Consider the following 19,268-nt stretch of genomic DNA (forward strand, 5'->3'; position numbering starts at 1 on the left):
CCTCCCTCCCTCCCTCCCTTCCTTCTTTCCTTCCTTTCTCTTTTCATTTCTTCATTTTTTAACCATCTCTCATGTTCTTGCCACATTTTTAAAGTTTCTTTTCCAGGTTTGTATGTTTTTATTTTCAACAATGAGAGGTTTCAGAGGTTTTTTTTTTTTCATTATTTCTATGTATAAAACTTTGGAACTCTCATGTCCCCCATCCTATCTCCTGAAACAGTGAGTTTTAAAATGGTGACTGTCAGTTTTGAGGATGCTATTTTGTATTGTATATGGGTCCCCGGATGTGCTCTATATCCAAACTCAGCATTTGCTCCCTCTATAGCAGGTATTATATTTGGCACAAAATACCCTCATATTTTATTGATTTTATTTTTAGAGGTTTATTATATAGCAAATTATTACCACTATGAATGTTCTGTTTTGTAAACAGCCCAAGTAAATTCTTTCTTTGCACAGCAAAGGAATGCATTGCATGGCTATTGGGTAACACATCTAGAACAGGAGATAGATGGATGTTGAGAGCTTGAAGCACAGATGGGAGCCTCAGGAGCCAAGTTTTAGGCCACAGAGTTCTGTTTAGGTTCCATTGTTGTCACACTGGCAAATGCCACTTACACTGTAGCCACAGACTGATGTGTTGTCTACATATGTTGGGTTCTGTACTGTCCCTCCCTTTAGTGTTTTTGTTATGAACAGGAGGATGTGATTGGCTAAGGTCAGGCCAAGTACATAGGCAAAATGGAGAGAGAATACCTACCTACCTGTATTTTTAACTATGGTGAAAATTAACCCTGACTGATTCCCTAAACCTAGGGATGGTTTCATAAGCTTAGCAGACAAAAAGTTTCCATGTATCATGTGCCTCAGCCCCCTCCCCCCAGCAGCAGTGTGATGGTTAATAGTACAGATAAATGTGACTCAGTCATTGCATGTCCTACTAGCTAGTACTGTCTGAAGGTGCTTCTGCAAGGTATTAGCTCTTAAATTAGTGGATACAGTAAAGCTTTTGGGACTCCACAATGTGGGTGAGCATGACTCATTCCACTGAGGATTCAAGAAGAACAAAAAGGCAGAGGGAAAGAACATTTCTCTCTGTTGACTGATTGTCTTCCATGGTTCTCAGACAGGAATCCACAATGTCAGCTCTCAGATCGTGGAACCACATTATGACTTGCTTATGTCCCCATCTTACAGATAGCTGAACTTCTATCTACTATAACTGTCATTCATCATATTTTTATAAAGCATCATCAATTGTTCTTCATACTAGACATTCATGAAGGTGAGAACCATAGTATATTAATTATGTACACACTAACCTAAGCATATTGAGAAGCTGTTTTTGAAGGTTACATTGCATTTCTCCTAGGGCCAGACAGCAATGCACACCATCTCACATGCACCTTTTGAAGTATATTAGGGATGCCTATCAGGATGAAGGGTCGGTGTTCTTTTATTCTTTATCTAAATGGGTTGTGTTTACAGAAGATATAACTTATGATGGTAGGCCTAATGCAGCATAGCCTCTATTTGGGTCTTGGGCCACATTCCTTGGAAACCCCATACCATGTAATAAGTCTAGATTACTTCAAGATCCCATGTCCCAGTGGCCATTTGGAGAGGCAACATAGAGACAGAAGAGGCTCAGTTGTTGGACATTTCAGAAATCAGACACATGAATGAGCAAACATTCAGATGACTTCTCCATCAGACTTCCCAGTAGTTAAGTTGTTGCCTGCTAAAGTCAGTCTTGGAGTTTTCCAGCTGCATCTCTGAGCAGGAATAAGCACTCATTTTTGTCCTGTTTCTGAACACATTATCCACAGGATTTGGAAACAGAGTTAAAGGGTTTATGCTATCAAATTTTGGGGTAACTCAATGTGCTTTTACAATGACTAGAACAGATAATCAGAGAACTGTAGGTTTCCAGTCCTAGAAAAGAAATTTAAGAGCATCTAGTCAAAATTAAGTATCTTAAAGAAGTGAAAATTCTCCCAAATGTCTGACCCAGCATTTAACAGCTCGCTGACTGAATAGTAAGGAACCGTTTCCTCCTTGAAATGTGAGGGGGATTCTGTCTTTCTGGAATACTCCATGGAAATTACTGCCTTAGAGCAAAGCTTGCAATTCATACTACTCTATATTCTAATGGAGGATGGAGTCAGGACTGAAGAGCTTTGGGGTCACAAATGAGACCTTGTATACTGGGAAGGGTCAGTCTTAGAGGTAATGACTGAATGCGTATGTGTGAGTATGTAAGTATTAAGTTAGAAGGGGAAAGTTTACATGCTTCAGCTCCTCTGTGAGTGATTTCAGTAAATGTCACGTCACCAGATACTCTTATTCTCATTTAAAGTTTTCAGATGCCAAAAAAAAAAAAAAAAAAATCAACAAGCTCTGCCTCAATGACCCATAGTTAATGAGGAGAGAGACAGCTCCCCTACATTAAGGTCACAGACACAGAGTTAGGTCAGAAGCACAAAGTGGAAAGCAGCAATAGTAACACCAAGGGAGGCTTATGTTCATTTTATACAAATCACTCGGTAGGTAGACACGTATGAAGTGCTGCAAGTTTATCCTCAACATGTCTTTAATGAACCCCTGTACCTGTTAGTCAAGCATAATTCTTCTCAAGTGAGTTGTACTTTTTTTGGTGGGGTGGGTTTCGAGACAGGGTTTCTCTGTATAGCCCTGGCTGTCCTGGAACTCACTTTGTAGACCAGGTTGGCCTCAAACTCAGAAATCTGCCTGCCTCTGCCTCCTAAGTGCTGGGATTCAAGCTGTGTGCCACCATAAATGCATAAAGAAAAAATTTTATAATATGCATGAATAAAGTATCTGTAGGTGCAAAACACCTGCAATGGATATAAACCAGTGAGATTCAGATCTATGGTTTCTGTTCTATATTACCATCCATAATAAAGTTAGTATGAATTATTTAAGGTAATGCCCTCAACACAATCTGATATCATTGTATAAGCCTACCCTCCTCCTTTTTCCCTATACCCCCTCTACTTCCCTCCCTCCTGTACCCTTCCTTTTTCTATTAATGACTATGTATTCTTGCCAATCAAGTTTATATTCAGTATGAGATAATCAGTGTTATCAGGGAAAAATGAGATCATTGTATTCTAAAGCCAAGACATTTTTTTTGAATACCCAGAAGTTGAAGCTATGAGCATCACAATCATGATCATAGCTCCTGGGTAATAATTCAATGTCTCTCAAAGTAGCAAGATGTCTGTGGAGGTAAACAGACATCGTATTGCAGCATCACAAAAAATGGATCTCAGAGATGAGATTTTTATATTATTTTTCTTCTGCTACAAGTGTGATGTTTTTAACACTCAATCTTTCGATATATGTAGATGTGTCTGTTTTTCAGAATTAGCAATGACTTAGAGAACATAACCCCCGGGTGAAGAATTTCTTTAAGCCTAAGTCCTAGAAACTGGGGAATGCTCCTTATCACAAGTCTTTGAGTTACTAAGGTCCTGATTTCTTCTTCTGATAGTGTAACACATGCCTGAACCCCTTCCTGGAATATAAGACACATATGAAATCTTTCCCACCACTGCCTTTGTGATTTCCAAAAGTTCACGATTCACAGGCTGTAGTAAAGTGGGAAGGCGAATTAGAGTTTACATGACTAAAAATACCATCAGTAATTACAGCTTTGAGAAAAGGAGCTAGAGGCACACAGAAACCATTATCTTTCTTGCAAAAGATGCCACCTTACTCTTCCAAGGGAGAAGGGGGCAGCAGTGCACCTGTCTAGTTTTATCAGACTTTAGTCATGGAAGATGCCATGGAGTGATTTCATAGGGCACTGGTGTGATGCCTGGCTACATCAGAAGGAGAGGCTGATAGTAACAGAAAACCAAGCATTTATGTGAAACAATAGCAGGATATGTGGGAACTTAGTATGGCAAGGTCATTTTGAAAAAAAGTGTCAATATAAGCAATAAGTAAATCTATAAGTGGAAAGTAGCCACATCATGGAGATGAGAGACAGACCATTTGAAGACTTGCCTGGAGAGTGAAGTTTTCCCAACACAATGCAAAAGCTCTGAGAGATTCTTCAAATGCAACTCTGTGTTCTTCAAACTAAACCATCAATCCAGAGAACTGGTGTTTAACTTCCTAATTGCTGCCTTTGCTTTAGAACAGATGACAAATAGTGTATATAAAATCAAATATTTCGGGTTTATAGCCCATATATTTTCTGTTGTATTTACTCAGAACTTCCACCTGACCCCCCCTCTGTATATATATATATATATATATATATATATATATATATATATATGTGTGTGTGTGTGTGTAGAAAGAGGACAGATTTAGATTGAATGGAATAGATGGGATTGTGTCTCAGAAAAACTTAATTTTAAAAAGTTAGTTGGACCAGTTTAAAGATATAGTGTAGTCTACTTCAGTAACAGTCGTGTAGTAGTGTACTTCAGTAACAACATCTCTAGGAAATCATGGACATAAGATCATAAGATCATAGCATTTCAATTTCCCAATTAGGTGCAGTGGTTTAAATGAGAACAACCCCTATAAGTCTGAATAGATGGTCTGCTGTTAGTGGAACTGCTTGGAGGACTAGGAAGTGTGGTCTTGTTGGAGGAGACAAGCCACAGGGGTGAGCTTTGAGGCCTCAAAAGCCTCATGACATCCCAGTGCATGCTGCCTTTTACTTGCATTTGAAATGTGAGTTTTCAGCGGAGCTTGCTGCCATGCCTTTGCTCTGCAATTGTGGCCTCTAACCTAGAACACTTAGACCAATTAAGTATTTTCTTTTAATGGTATTTTGTCACATCAATAGAAAAGTAACTGAAAAAGAAGCTGACATAGCCAGGAAGGGATTTCTTGTCCTTTGTCACTAACTGAAAAATCTGAATTAAGGTACCAAATCTATCACCATGTGATCTCAGACAAACTAACTTTCAGCTCTGCACATTCTTCTACAATCGAGAAACTTCATGATGTTTCCTAAGAATTCAGTGCCATAGTACTAGTAGAAATAATTCATAGGGGAAGGCATTGCTCAAACAGTTACAGTTGGTAATAGGAGACAGTAACAAAAGAAACATTCCCAGAAAAACACTTGAAAGAAATAATAATAGAGTTCTGAAATCCCTCAACAGCCCTTACCTAGCTAAGGGAGGGGTGTATCCCTGGGTGATACAGCCTGCCTCCCACCCCTAGTCCAGCAACTTGTTTACTGGGAACTTATAGCTGCACAGAGCTTCTTGGTCCAGGAAACCAGTTCAGAAACTTCTGTCATTATTACTGATAAACCATTTGTTCATTGGAAAAGAAACAGAGCAGTCGGTGTGTGCAGTCACTCGTCTCATTTATCCTTAAGGCATAAAGAAACAATGGGCAGTCTGGAAACCCTAATAAATGATGCTCACAGGGTAGAGAGCATTCAAATGTAGCAGCAGCCAGGAAGTCATCCCTCCATCTGCCTCTAAAGTCCAGGCCTGTTGTAGCCAGTGTATAATGATTGCTTCATTGCATTGAAAAACTCTAAAGATTAATATGCCTAAGAGTGGTCTTGCCATTAATGACACACTATGCTTAGACACAAAAGACAAGTGAAGAGTTGCTTGTGACTAGAGAGCTTGAGGCAGGAGGATTTTCAAATGAGCTTCGGTGGCATTGTGAAACCTGAGATCATTCAAACAACATGGCCACTATATAAGCAATCAAAGAGAAATCATTCCACAGTTGATTTCATGTGAGCTTTCAACCTGTTTACATTTTCCATAATTATCAAACTGTCTGGAAACTCTGGAAAACCGATTCTGTTGGATGGCCTAAGAGGAAAATGCACCAGGATATATTTTGGTTTACCTGACAGAAACTGTCAGGTCAATTCACTTCACATTTTTAATGCATAGCATACAAATATTGTTTATTGTAATAAATCGCTTATTGCTTTGTTTTTCTCAAACAATGTGATGTGAGCTTTCCTACCCTGCAGGAATCCATTGTTTCTGCCTTGTCTGGTGTGTCCCATGGATCGTTCTTTCAGCAGTTTCTTAATTGCCCATCATTGATTTATTTTGAAAAGTACTTTCTTATCCTAAGAACACAGTGAACGTTCAGGATGCTAACCCCCACATTGGTGTCCTGGCTTATGAATAGGGCTCAATTCTTTTCTTTATAATTGCTTCAAATCAAAGTGATTTTTTTTCTATGTAAAGAACAAGAAGTTTGGGCTAGATAGGAAAAGGGGCATCTACTCAGACAAACTGGCTGCCAGAAGAAAAACAGTGAATAAAGTTGAGTCACTAAGAGCCTGTGACATTGATTGATGTGACATTGATTGATGAATTCTCATTGACATTGCCAAGGTAAACCAAAAATATATTCTCACATTCTCTTAGGCCATCTAACAGAACCGTAGCAATCTGCTGAGTTAACAGAACCTATACTGAGGGCCAGAGTGAACCAATGCATGTGTGCACATGCAGCAGAAATAGGCTGTTCTCACCTATTAAGCAATCTCACTCTCCTTCAACCCTACAATGCCAAGAACAGTGAGTAAGCTTCTGTAAAGAGTCTTGACTTTGGAGAGATATTTTGAGCTCACACATTTCCAGCCACTTTGGGATTTGTGAGAAGAATTATAATTCTTAGCTTGTGTGTCTGTGTGTGTGTGTGTGTGTGTGCGCGTGCGTGTGTGCGTGCCAGGCTCTAGCTTTGATTATGTGTCAATGTTATTAAAAACTGCAGTGAAACTTCCTTAGTGAATATTTCCCAATCCATAATTGTCTGGTTCAAAAATACATAAAAGTTCTGGTTGTTCAAGGAGTGCAAGCCTCTGTTTTCTTCTTCTGCAGGTTGAGGGCATGGTTATGTTGGAATACAGGAATGGCAAACAGAGAGAGTATGGCTCCTGTGAGACAAAGAACAAGCCGGCTTTAGGTATCTAGTGCCTGTCATCACTAGCATGCCTTTATCACTGAGCATCTGCAACTAAACATCACATCACAAGACAGTGCACACAGTGCCAGAGGGTACACTTGGTGGTTCATTTTGTGGGCTTATTTTGAAAGGAGATCCTTTACAATTAAGCAGTCGGTAGGATATGGTAACTTCTAGCACATGCTTTGGACACTGCATGTGGCCTTTTAAACAAGAGAATTCTGAAGTTGAACTCCATGCTTTAGAACCCCTAACCCTTTTTTGTTTTTCATTTGTTTTTTGCTTTTTCTTCCTGCAAAATTTGCAATTCTCTGCATAGCTGTTGTTTATGAGATGCTATTTCTTGGGCACACTATGTGCTTTATTCATGAAAGGACGCAGTTCCAGGTCTATTAGGGGAGTGTGCAGATCTCTGAGAACCAGATCCCTAGTAACGTAAGAAAAGTTAGCCAATATTGTGAAAACACCATTTTAATCCTTAAAGAATGATCTAAAGGTCACAGAGAGTACAGGTAAACGTCTATTCAAGAGACTCCACTAAAACTAGCCTAAAACTGACTGTACCCTTGTAGCCCAGATTCTGTGGTCTCTTATTCATGCTGTGGGTAGTGCACATGGGCATCTGTGTTTAGGAAAGGGTGCTTCATTTATACTAGGGTTCCCAGTGAGAGTTCCTGGGTATCACTGGGAGTCAGAGTTCTTCATACCCTAAAGTATTAAATAAAAGATGATACAGTTATTATTCATGAAGGCCAGAAACTGACCTTTCTCTATGTATGGTGTGCCTGTAAGGCTGAAGTATTACCCTAGCCGTGAGTTAAGGGAGTAGTAAGACTCTCATGTCCTTTCTTCCATCTCACTGGAAGAGTTTCCACACCAAGATAAGCCAGCTGGGTACCAATGGATAGCACCCTCATTTCCTACCAGCCCATGTTTACAAGTTACTTGGAGAACCATAAATTGTAACCTTTATCCATTTTTCCAGTTAAGTGATTTTACTACTTAGGTGAAGTTAATAGACAGACGGATGAAAAAGATCCTGGGATAGATCGAAAAGCCAATGGAAGACTCACCTCTGCACTCATACCTACCCTGCACACCCACCCTTCACTTAGCCATTCCACATTTCTAGGGTTTTCCAGGGGCAAATGAACCTCATAGTGAGGACTGTTAGCTGAGATACAATGACTCATCCTGGCTTAAGATGGCTCAGGGTTCACAGATGGAGCACAGGGTTTAGATGTTGCACAGAGACACTCTTTGACCTCCAGCTGTCAATCCACACAAGGGACATTCTGAAAAGGTCTGTGTGGTAGATATTGATGTAAGATTAAGAATATCATCATGTTTATCTGAGGATTCATAAAGAAAAGTGTCAAAGGTATGAGAATTAGCCAAGATGGGGCTGCTGGATTGCAGCAGCCAGAGTTTGAAATCCTGCTCATTCTCTCTCTGAGTTGCCTGTATGCTGACAAATACATGGGGCTAGCACACGGTTTGGGGCAGGACCTTTGTATGCCAGATAGTCAACAAATGGTATCTCCATTAGATAACCAAGTTGTGTTTGACATTGCTACAAAGACCCTCATTTTATCCAGCCAGAACAGCTGGCTCTATGTGGCTGGATAGGAGTGTATGATGGAGAACATGGTGGAGAACATCCACCAACAAAAGGAATCATTTGTGCCCATTGTGAGGAGGGTGCCATTACCAGATGACCTCAGACTTCTCTTCTAGTAGTGTCTCCAGGCAGTCATTCCTATCCACACCACCCACCCTCCATAATGGCTGCACTCCTGGTTTTCCTGCTTCAGACTTCTTTCAAAATGTTCCTACTGCTTGGTGTTGTCTTTGCACTAGAAGTCTCTTTCTCTAAACCCTACATACTTTGCAAAGTGTGCCTCAACTTAAAGTCCACCCCATTTTTTCCCTCAAATTCTTTAAAATTAATCAGGCTAAACGTAATTATGCCTTTTTTTCCCATTTTTTTTTAGTGTTATTTAGCCTAGAAGAGATTGCTTTATTGTAAATAGTTTTTTCATATAGTATGTTCTGATTATGGTTTTGTTTCCCCCGGTTCCTCACAAATCCTTCCCACCTCCTGCCTCACCCCACATCACATGTTTTCTTGCATTATCTCATTAGAAAGTAAATGGGGATCTAGAAAAATAAAACAAGATAGAATAAAATAACATAAAACCACACTAGAATAAGACAAACCAAAGAAACAGGAAAAACAAAAGCCAAAAAAAAAAAGCACAAGAAACACATGTAGATATAGAGACGTACATCCACACACTGAGAAATACCTTAAAAACACAAAGCCAGAGAGCACAGTATATAAACAAAAGTAAATACATTATTTTCTTTCTCCAACCCAGTCCTTGCCATATTCCCTATTCTCTCTCAAATTTATGCCTCTTTTACCAATCAGAATTGAACGACAAATTAGGGTGTTTAACCCTGGGAAAAACTTTTCTCCACATTTCTTAGTTGCCTGTGGTTCTTTGTCTGAGGGTGGAGTCCATGAAATTTTTCTCTTCTGTATAACATGTCAGTTGGTGTTGCTATTGTTTGGGTCTTGTTTTGGCAGCCATGTTGTTGAGGCATCAGGAGTATGGCATCTCTCTTTACCCTTAGCTCTTAACTACAGTTTTACAGTCTTTGTCTGGTCCATGTATTTTTCTATTACATTGGTACCAATGCACTTGAAGTGGTGCTACTGATCAAGCCCAAGACTTTAGATAACCATTCTACCAGCTAAGCCATAGTCACAGCTCTATCTGGGAACAGTTTCTATACAAATGTTGACATTTTTAAATTTATACACAATAACCCAAAAGCTAAATATCTAGAAACTTCTGATTCTCCCTCCCTCCCTCCCTCCCTCCCTCCCTCCCTTCTTTCCTCCCTCCCTTTGTCCCTCCTTCCCTCTCTCCCTATCTTCCTCTCTTCTTCCTTCCCCCTCACTTTGTGTGTGTATGTGTGTCTGTACATAGCTGTGTTCTTGCCTGCATGGGTACTTATTAGTGCATCTACATATGATTATTCGTGTGCATGAATGTGGAGGCCAGAGCACAACTTCAGCATTGGCTGGGCTAGGCTGGCTACCCAGTGGCCTCAGCAAATCACCTCTCTGCATCCTCATTGCCAGGATCACAAGGGTCTGCTATCAGGCTGGGTAGAAGGCTCAGCCTGAAAAGATCCATACTGCCAAGCCTGATGATCCATGCTCACCCCCTGGAATGCATATAGTGGAAGAAGAGAACCAGAGCATGCGAGTTATCCTCCAACTTCCTCATGCAAGCCACAGCATGTATGTTTACACACAGATAGACACTCCAGTGCCATGCTTGCCTTTCCTTTATTTTTATTTTTTGTCTATGAGTGTTTGTTTGCATGCATGTATGTGTACCCTATGCATGCCTGGTGCCCACAGGGGCCAGAAGAGGGCAACAAATACCTCTTGGAGTATTGGAGTTATAGATGGTTGTGAGCTACCCTGTGGGTGCTAGGAACTGAATTGGGGTCCTCAGCATTAGCAGCCAGTACTCTTAATTGCTTAGCTATCTTTTCAGTCTCATGCCTGCCTTCTTATCATTGATTCTTGTGTTGGAATTCACATATCTCCAGCCTTTGGGAAATGAACATTGTATGTTTTCCAGTGTGCCACAGTCAAAATGTTTTGTTATGTTTTCTGCATGGCAGAAATTAGGATAAAGGTGGTGAATCAATTCCTTTGGAGTTAATAATCAATTCAATGAAAATCTAGAACCTTAGTCCTGAGTTAGGTGCAAAACAAATTCATCAGCCTCCAGAGGAATTAAGTGCTGTGGAGCTGGCAGAGGGGAACTGGGGATATCAGTATTTATAACAAAGGAAAAAAATCAATCCAGGAATTAGCTGCTGTGGCACATCTCGAGAGGAAAAGAGATCTAGGCCTGGTATCTAGGTGCTTTTCCCCTCTGTTTGCTTTTAATTTTTGCATATTACAATTAGGTTGAAAGTCATAAACAGAATTTAAAAGTTAAAATGGCTTTCATAACTAATTTAGGTTGAAGAGAAACAGAGAAAGAGAAGATTAATCTCACTCTGGATTCTGACTTGAAATAATGAATAGATTACAAAACTATCCAAAATGAAGAAACTTTGGAAAGTAACCTGGGAAAGAGGCACGTGTAAGCCACAGTGCATGTTTGATTGGATATTTCTCTCTAGTTGTATTAAATTTGGGGTGTTCATGAGGGTATAGGTAATGGGTACTTGGAAATAATCCTGCAGTCTACCAGATGGTGGTCATCAGCACAAGACAGGGCTGAAGCCAGAAGGTGTGGATAAAATAGGTTCAAAGAAAACATCAAATGAGATCGGACCAAGCATCCAGACAGATCCTGAGGAAACAGTAAGCAGAGTGCTGGGTTGTGGGTCAGGGGAGGGGCAAAAGTCCTGCTTGAAGTTTACAAAGTAGTGATTATAAAGGCAGCAGAGGAGTCTGAGTGAGAGAAGAGTGGTTTTGAAGTCACAGAGCAAACACTTTTCAAAGGCTGAAGGGAGGGTATGGGTGACATGTCACTCACCTCTGTCAAGAGTGAACTCTCATCTAGTCCAGCTACTTCAAATGCTTCTGAAAAAGTGTATAAAATACTTCTAGATGGTCCAATGAAAACCTCTGGCTTTATATACGCCATGGACAAGTGTGAAGAAGGCTGTCCCTGTTCCATTAGAAAGTATAGCAATTGATACTGAAGAACCGCAATTCTGCTTCTATATTCAGAATGTTCTCATTTCCTCTTTCACCTCTAGAGCAAACCTGTTTCATTGTCACAGAAGAGGTAATTAATATTTCTGGGAATACGAAACAGGTAACTTTGAGTGTACTCATTAGCCAGCTCACCTACTAATATTTGTCTTTTTCAGGCTCGAGTATATAAGATCTTAAAAAAAAGAACAACTATTCATTCTCACCTTTCCCCCAGGATATCAAGAAGAATTGAATAGGGAAGACAGGTTAATATAAACAAACAACTGTAAAAAGAAATAGAAAATGATGTAGTCATGCCCTTCAGGTGTTAGAGGTATTTTAATAAGAATAATTATTTATTGTTGCTGGCTCTTCTTGATTGATAGGCTTTTCCCTCAGAGAAAAACTGCAGTAATGGAAGGGGGTGTTGAACATTTGAGACATGCTGCTATTCTGAGCTATTTTAATAATGTGTTCTGTCAAAATGAATTAAAAATAGTTGATAAATGGTGTAAACACTCAGGCTGTATAAGCATCCCCAGATCTACTCATCCAACTACATTTTTATGGCAAAATGTTGAGATTTGTAGGATATTTTTATGCATTTAAAATCCATGATGGAAGACTACAGTAATAATCCCTTGCTATGTTGAGGCCCTATGGCATGCAGACCATCAGCCATGCATGTATTCTGAGTGTCTCGGACTCCTTGTGAACTGCTTCTTTCTCTCTATATTCCCGCCAACCCCTCACTACATGGATCTCTGCTCTCCAATATCCTTTGATATTTAATAGAGATTTAAATCTCTAGTCCTGATCTTGCCATGAGTTCCGGATTCTATATCCAGATTCCTACCTTGAATGAATAAATAGTATTCAACCATCCCCCACTTTCCAATGTCTAATCCCTCTTCCTGCCTCCCTCACGCCTCCCTCCTTTGCTCCCTCTCCTCACTTGTGAATGATACATACTCTCAGTAGCCCAGGAGCTCAAGCCAAAAAAAAAAAAAAAAAAAAAACCAATAAAAAAAAACCAGTTCTTTAATAATATTATTTAATACATACACACAATTTTATAGTTTTAGGTTTTGTTTCCTTTTTACTCTTGTGTTTACTTTATATTAACTTATTGTTTAATTCTTTGCTTTTGTATCAGTTATTTAAGGCATACAACACATTTTAGGAAACATGTCAATGTTAGAATCATTAGGATAATAGAATGAATGAACATTTCTCTCATCTCAGCTAGTTATCAACCCGCCTTCTCCATGGCTGAAGAATCTATCCATCTAGTGAGAATCTAGATTAAAACACACCATTACTAACTATGTAATTTCTATTGTACACTGCATATTTTGGCTTGTTCGTCCAATGTTGTTTACGACCTACTTTTAATATACAACTACACAGGGTGCCCTCATTCCAAAGTGCTTCTATAGTCTTTCAAAGCCTGGTTTATAGAGATATGTAAGCCTTCATAATTGTGTCACAATAAAGCAGTTTTCCTAACTCATTGGCTTCTTGCAGCTTAGTCATGTTCAGTGGAAATTTTGTTTTCTTAAGAGTCAAAATGCTTCCCCTGGAAATTTTCAATTTTCTGAGGGGGCAAATGCATAGGGCAAGGACCGGTCAACAAGAGTCATCTCATCTCATCTCATCTCATCTCATCTCATCTCATCTCATCTCATCTCATCTCATCTCATCTCATCTGGGAGCTAGGTTGAGGAGCAAGCCTTCCAAGAGGGTCCTTTTATTTTAGACATGTTGATGGGCTTGAGTATTAAAATCCCTGAAAATATTTCAGACAGAAAAAAGGAAGAAGAATGTGGTTAAACAATAAACCTTCATTAACACCTCTCCCTTCCAAGAAGCTGCCTGCTGAAGCAACCCTATCCATCCATTGCTGCCTGCTGAAGCAGCCCAGGTAAGATTCTTCCAAATGTAAGCAGAGCTACTGCAACATGGAGATTCTGTTCTGCTATGCCACCCTTCACTGGCCTTTGATGGTTTTTGCTTTTCTCTAGGTGGTGGTTAGGTTTTCTTTAAAATTCTTCAGTGATAAAGGAATGCTATTGTGCAGAGGGATTGCACTAGGCTGTATAAGGCAGCTTTTCCTCACTGTGTCTAAGTACCTGATAAAATAGCTTAAAGGGTCAGAAACATGTCTGTTTGTTTGTTTGTTTGTTTTTGCTTAGAGTTTCAGCAGAAGTGGCCATTTGGGTCATGGCCGTTTGGTATCATCATTTCTCCTGTTTGGAAGTAGAGTAGCTATCATGTTTCTGACTGCTTTACCCTGTTCTTAGAATCTATTCTGGTTAGCCTAAATCATCTAGATATAAAATTAAATACTTGATATAAGCTAGAGTCATCTGAGAGGAGCCTAAACCAGGCTGGTCTTTGGGCATGTCTGCCTATAGGAGGATTGCTTTGATTCTTGACTGATGCAGGAGGGCCCTGCCTAGGGTAGGTGGTACCATTCTTAGGCAGCTGGTCCTGAGCTGTATTATTTAGTGGACAGCATTTCTCCATGGCTTCTGTTTCCAATTTCTTCCCTTGAGTTCCTGCTCTGACTTCCCTCAAGGTTGGACTGTGTGTCCTTGATGTGTAAGCTGAAATGAGTGCTTTCTCTGCTTAATTGCTTTCAATCATGGTGTTTGTCATGGCTACAAGAGAGGAACAGGAACAGTCTTCATGTTTGTGGTGGGACAGATGAGCCTGCCCCCTAAAGAAACAACTAAACCTCATGGTCTGCTGTTTGGAAACAAAATCTGTATTAATAAATGGCAGCGATACCCCAATAGTTTCCAAGCCTGAGGCTGATCCTCAAAAATAAAAAAAATCAAAACCACAAAACCAATCAAATAAAATTAGCTACTAATTGAAATGAGGATGAAATAGCCAAAACAGCAGTTCACTTAGTGTTAGGTCTTCCAGAATAACAAAAAGGCTGCAGAGCAATAAACAGCATCCCTACAGGTTCCTTGGGGGTCTGTTGTTATTGTCTGTAAATACTTTAAGGCTGGGATAGTTTCATAATGCTGATTTTTTAAATTAAACTTTAATGAAGGGATTCTTTTTTAATCATACTATTTTTGTCTGCCTTTAAATTACACTGTTTTAAAGGGAGGCATCTGAAACATAATATTACCAACAGCCTGGTTGGGAATTTACTATTTAGCTTAGATTGTCTAGCCCCTGATAATCCTATGTTTTAGTTTTCTGAGAGTCCTGTGATGAAAGAGTCCTGTGTCAGGTCGATCACCAGGTTTGCTTGCATTTACATTACACTTTCATGGAGTTCTTGGGAAAATTCATTTTTACCCTTTGTTTGTTTGATAAGGTTTTTGTTTTACAGCCCTGGTAATCCTAAACAGTCCTCTAGTAGCTGGTAGTATAGGTGTGTTCCACCCTGCCACACTGAAAAAATAGCTTTAAAAAACAATGTAACACTTTCCCTTGACTGACATGGTGGTTGTTTTGTCAGGATTCTCCTGGTCCTAAATGCCTAGTTTACCCTAGTTGACCTGTAGCTATGAGGTTTTCTCAGAAATATGGAACCCTAGTGTGTTAGGGTATCCATTGCTGTGAAGAGATACCACAATCATGGCAACTCTTATAAAGGACATTTTTTTTAATTTTTAATATTTTTTTTATTACATATTTTCCTCAATTACATTTCCAATGCTATACCAAAAGTCCCCCATACCCCCCCCCCCACTCCCTTACCCACCCATTCCCATTCTTTTGGCCCTGGCATTCCCCTGTATTGGGGCATATAAAGTTTGCAAGTCCAATGGGCCTCTCTTTCCAGTGATGGCTGACTAGGCCATCTTTCAATACATATGCAGCTAGAGACAAGAGCTCCGGGGTACTGGTTAGTTCATCATGTTGTTCCCCCTATAGGGTTGCAGATCCATAAAGGACAACATTTAATTGGCACTGGCTTACAGTTTCAGAGGTTCAGTCCATTGTCATCATGGCAGGAGGCATGGTGGTATAGAGACAAAGATGGTGCTGGAGAAGGAGCTGAGAGTTCTACATCATGATTGGAAGGCAGCAGGAAGAGAAGACTATGGCTTTGAGCTTCTGAGGTGTCAAAGTCCACTCCCAGTGACATACCTCCTTCAACAAAGCCACCCCTCCTCCAATAAAGCCACATTCCCCTAATAGCGCCACTTCTTATGGGCCTATGAGGGCCATTATTATTCAAATCACCATACCCATCTCTCACAATCTTCTCCCTAGCCTAGAACCTCAGATGCTAAAAGAATGAATTTGGAAAGTGACTACATGATACATTAGGCAAAGAGGCTAGTTGTTTATAGGGATCTTAAATTTTATTTTTGGTTCATAGCCATGAGTAATTCTTAATGTTTATATTAGCTTCAATCAGTGCAAGTGCTTGAGGAGCCTCAGGAACAAATATTCTAATGTGTCTTGTACTTGTTTGGTTCCCCCTGCCCCCATTTAGAAAGATGAAGAGTAACAACAGTAGGAGCTGTCAGTTAAACCTCAGCTGGTGCTTCCAATTTCCAACACCAAAAAGAAACAAAGAAGAAAGGAAGTTCTGTGTTCTCAGTCCACATTGATGGTGGATAGAAGTGTTAGTCTGTACATAGGAAGATGCTCTGGCTATAAAAGTTAGTGTTTCAAACTGTAGACCTGTGATTCCATCCCAAATAGAGAGTGTACAGAATACCTCTGCTCTTCAATCATTAATTCTTGTGGTCCAACGTTCACACACACTCCAATAGTGACTGGAATTACTGGGATGATGATCTGGCAAAAGCACGGTTATTGATTGATATGTTATCCTTTGCTATCTGAAGTGGTATGACTGGATGTCTACATCAGAAATGCCTGGATTTTCTACCTCCAAGATTGAATTTGTAAATCAATCAATCAATCAATCAATCAATAAATATGATAGAATTACTTGTCACTTAATCCTTATTTAATAAAGAGAGGAAGAAAGAAAGAAAGGAAGGAAGGAAGAAAGGAAGAAAGACAGAAAGGAAGGAAGGAAGGAAGGAAGGAAGGAAGGAAGGAAGGAAGGAAGGAAGGAAAGAAAAGTTAGACCAGCAACTAAAATTCTGGACAAGAGATAAAAATACTGAATGTTTGGGGCTATGGAGATGGCTCAGTCAGTAATGTGCCTGCTCTGCAATCACAAAGACCTGAACTTTGGTCCCTGACACTAACGTAAAAGTGGGGGGTGGTTGTGCGTGTCTGTACCCCACCACTGGAGAGAAAGCACAGGTTAGAGCAAGATGGGACAGGTGGACTCTCAGGATCTCACTGGTCAGCCAGTCTAGCCAACCAGTGAGCTCTGTGCTCAGTGAGGCCCTTTCTCAAAAGATAAATGAAGAAAAGGAAGAGCAGAAGATGTGGGTCATTTGATGTTGGTCTCTGGCTTCTACCTGCACATGCATAGATCAACACACACACACACACACACACACACAGCCTTTCCATACATATACAGGTACACATATGTACCACACACAGAGACAGATATAGAGATACACACCATATATCCCATGCACATACATAGCACACACGCACATACACACACACACACACACACACACACACACACACACACACTCCTCACATACACACACAGATACATATACACACCACAATACACACCACACTCACATACCACACAAAATAACAAACACACAGACACCATACACACACAACACAAAGACATACAGACACACACATACCACACCCACACACCCTACACAGATACTAAAAGATGAAAGCTGAAGTTATTGACCCAAAAGAAAGTAACTCTTTTAAAACCATTTTAAATCAATTTTTTTCATAAAATATATTTTTATCATTTTCTTCTCCCCAATTCCTCCCAGATCCTAACTCTTCACCTCCCAACTTCATGCTCTTCTCCCCATGCCTGCTATCTCTGTTTCTGTCTCTCATTCTTACACACATAAACAAAATGCAAATTAAAACAAACATAAAATGAATAAGGCGAGAGTAACCAAAAAATGCCCCCCCCAACCAAAAATGAAGTCCATTTTGTATAGGCCAACTACTTCTGGGCACAGGGCCTATCTAGGTGTGCAGTTGATTTCTTCCATTGAAGAAAACTAGTTTTCCCTTTCCTAGCAGGGATATATCTGTAAATAGCTACTTGATAGGGGCTGGGCTTTTGTGTCTGCTTCCCTTTTTGAGACAAAGAGTAAGGAAAGGGTGTTGGGGTGGCTTCTGCCACTCGTGCGGTGAGATCCCACTATGTGAAATGCTCGTTCCAGCTTGCCAGGACTGCTTTGCTCAGTACATACCAATAGTCATCCTTCCATTCATCCCTTTTTCCCCCTTTTCTTTTGAAACAGATATGCCAGCATAGAACTTACCTCCAGGAATAGCTCAGGGGTGATGCTCTCAATTTAGTCAGGAAAAATACATTTCATTTCTGCCCCTTTTGAAAATACTACCTAGTTTCTGTCCTCATGACCCCATAAGAGTTAGGTGCCTTCAGTCACGATGCAGTGTATAGCCCATAGGGGAAGCATATAGCCCATAGGGGAAGCGTCACTGCAAATGCACACAATGGGAATTCATAGTCTAAGCTCTAAGAATTATATAGTTTAACTATAAAAAATAATTCTTGCCTTTTAGAGGCTTTACATGGAGTACAGTACATCACAATGCATTAAAATTCATGCCTTTTTTATTTCTTAGGTTGAGGAGGGTTTCAAGTCATAAGAAAGCCGGAAAATTCTTGCCCAATTTTAAGATCAGAAAACACCTTCTAATAGGAGTTATAAAACATATTGGAAAGAATCCAAGAGAGGGGTTGAGATTTTAGATTTTTTCTTCCGGTATAATTCTATTTCTGAATATATGTCTGGATCATCTCTTTTTTTTTTTTTTTAAAGTGCAGCTTTTTCTCCCTTTTCAGGGAAATGATAACATTAGTTCATCTATTTAAATGAAGCATCAATGTAAAAGCACTAGCTGTCTGTTACTGTGTTGTCTGTCCACATGAGAACAAATTTTTAAAAGTATATTGTCCTAACCTTGTAATTAAGAAGTTATTATATATTGTTCCAGTTTCCACATTACTAGACAGTGTCCTCCAACCCCACCGTGCCCCAGAGTTCCGCACACTTACAGAAGCACAGTTTTCTGACTCATCTTCCACAAACCCAATCTGGCAAGGCGTCCTCTGGTTCTGCAGCCAGTAGTCTGTGGACTCCAGCAAGCTATTGCTTCGAAGAACCTGGGGGAACACAGAAAAAGCCTTTCAGAGTTGTCCAGCAAGAGTTTATATCTAAAGAAGCAGCTTTCCACTGGAAACCTGTAGGTGTTTTCTTCCTGGCTTTCCTCTGAGCATCTGGGTGAGGAAAAGAGGAGGGAGAAACCTGCTGGATGACAGTAGCATTAGAATGTACAAAGCAATGATGGCCAACGAGGCCATCTTCTGCTACATATGCAGCTGGAGACACATCTCTGGGGGGTACTGGTTAGTTCATATTGTTGTTCCACCTATAGGGTTGCAGACCCCTTTAGCTCCTTGGGTACTTTCTCTAGCTCCTCCTTTGGGGGCCCTGTG

The 19,268-nt window shown here is 40.1% G+C and overlaps 1 protein-coding gene across 6 annotated transcripts in view; it reads right to left on the reverse strand.

Annotated features, from left to right (window-relative positions):
• The window catches only part of Sphkap (SPHK1 interactor, AKAP domain containing), a 140,211-nt gene that overhangs the window by 60,751 nt on the left and 60,192 nt on the right, over window positions 1-19,268 (reverse strand). For all 6 annotated transcript variants that reach the window (XM_021171921.2, XM_029480138.1, XM_029480139.1 and 3 more), the window contains one exon: window positions 18,828-18,935. In XM_021171921.2, the coding sequence (XP_021027580.1) occupies window positions 18,828-18,935 (108 nt within the window). The remainder of the gene's footprint in view (window positions 1-18,827; window positions 18,936-19,268) is intronic.

This window comes from Mus caroli, chromosome 1 (genome assembly GCF_900094665.2).
Source record: "Mus caroli chromosome 1, CAROLI_EIJ_v1.1, whole genome shotgun sequence".
Classification (NCBI taxonomy): Eukaryota; Metazoa; Chordata; class Mammalia; order Rodentia; family Muridae; genus Mus; species Mus caroli.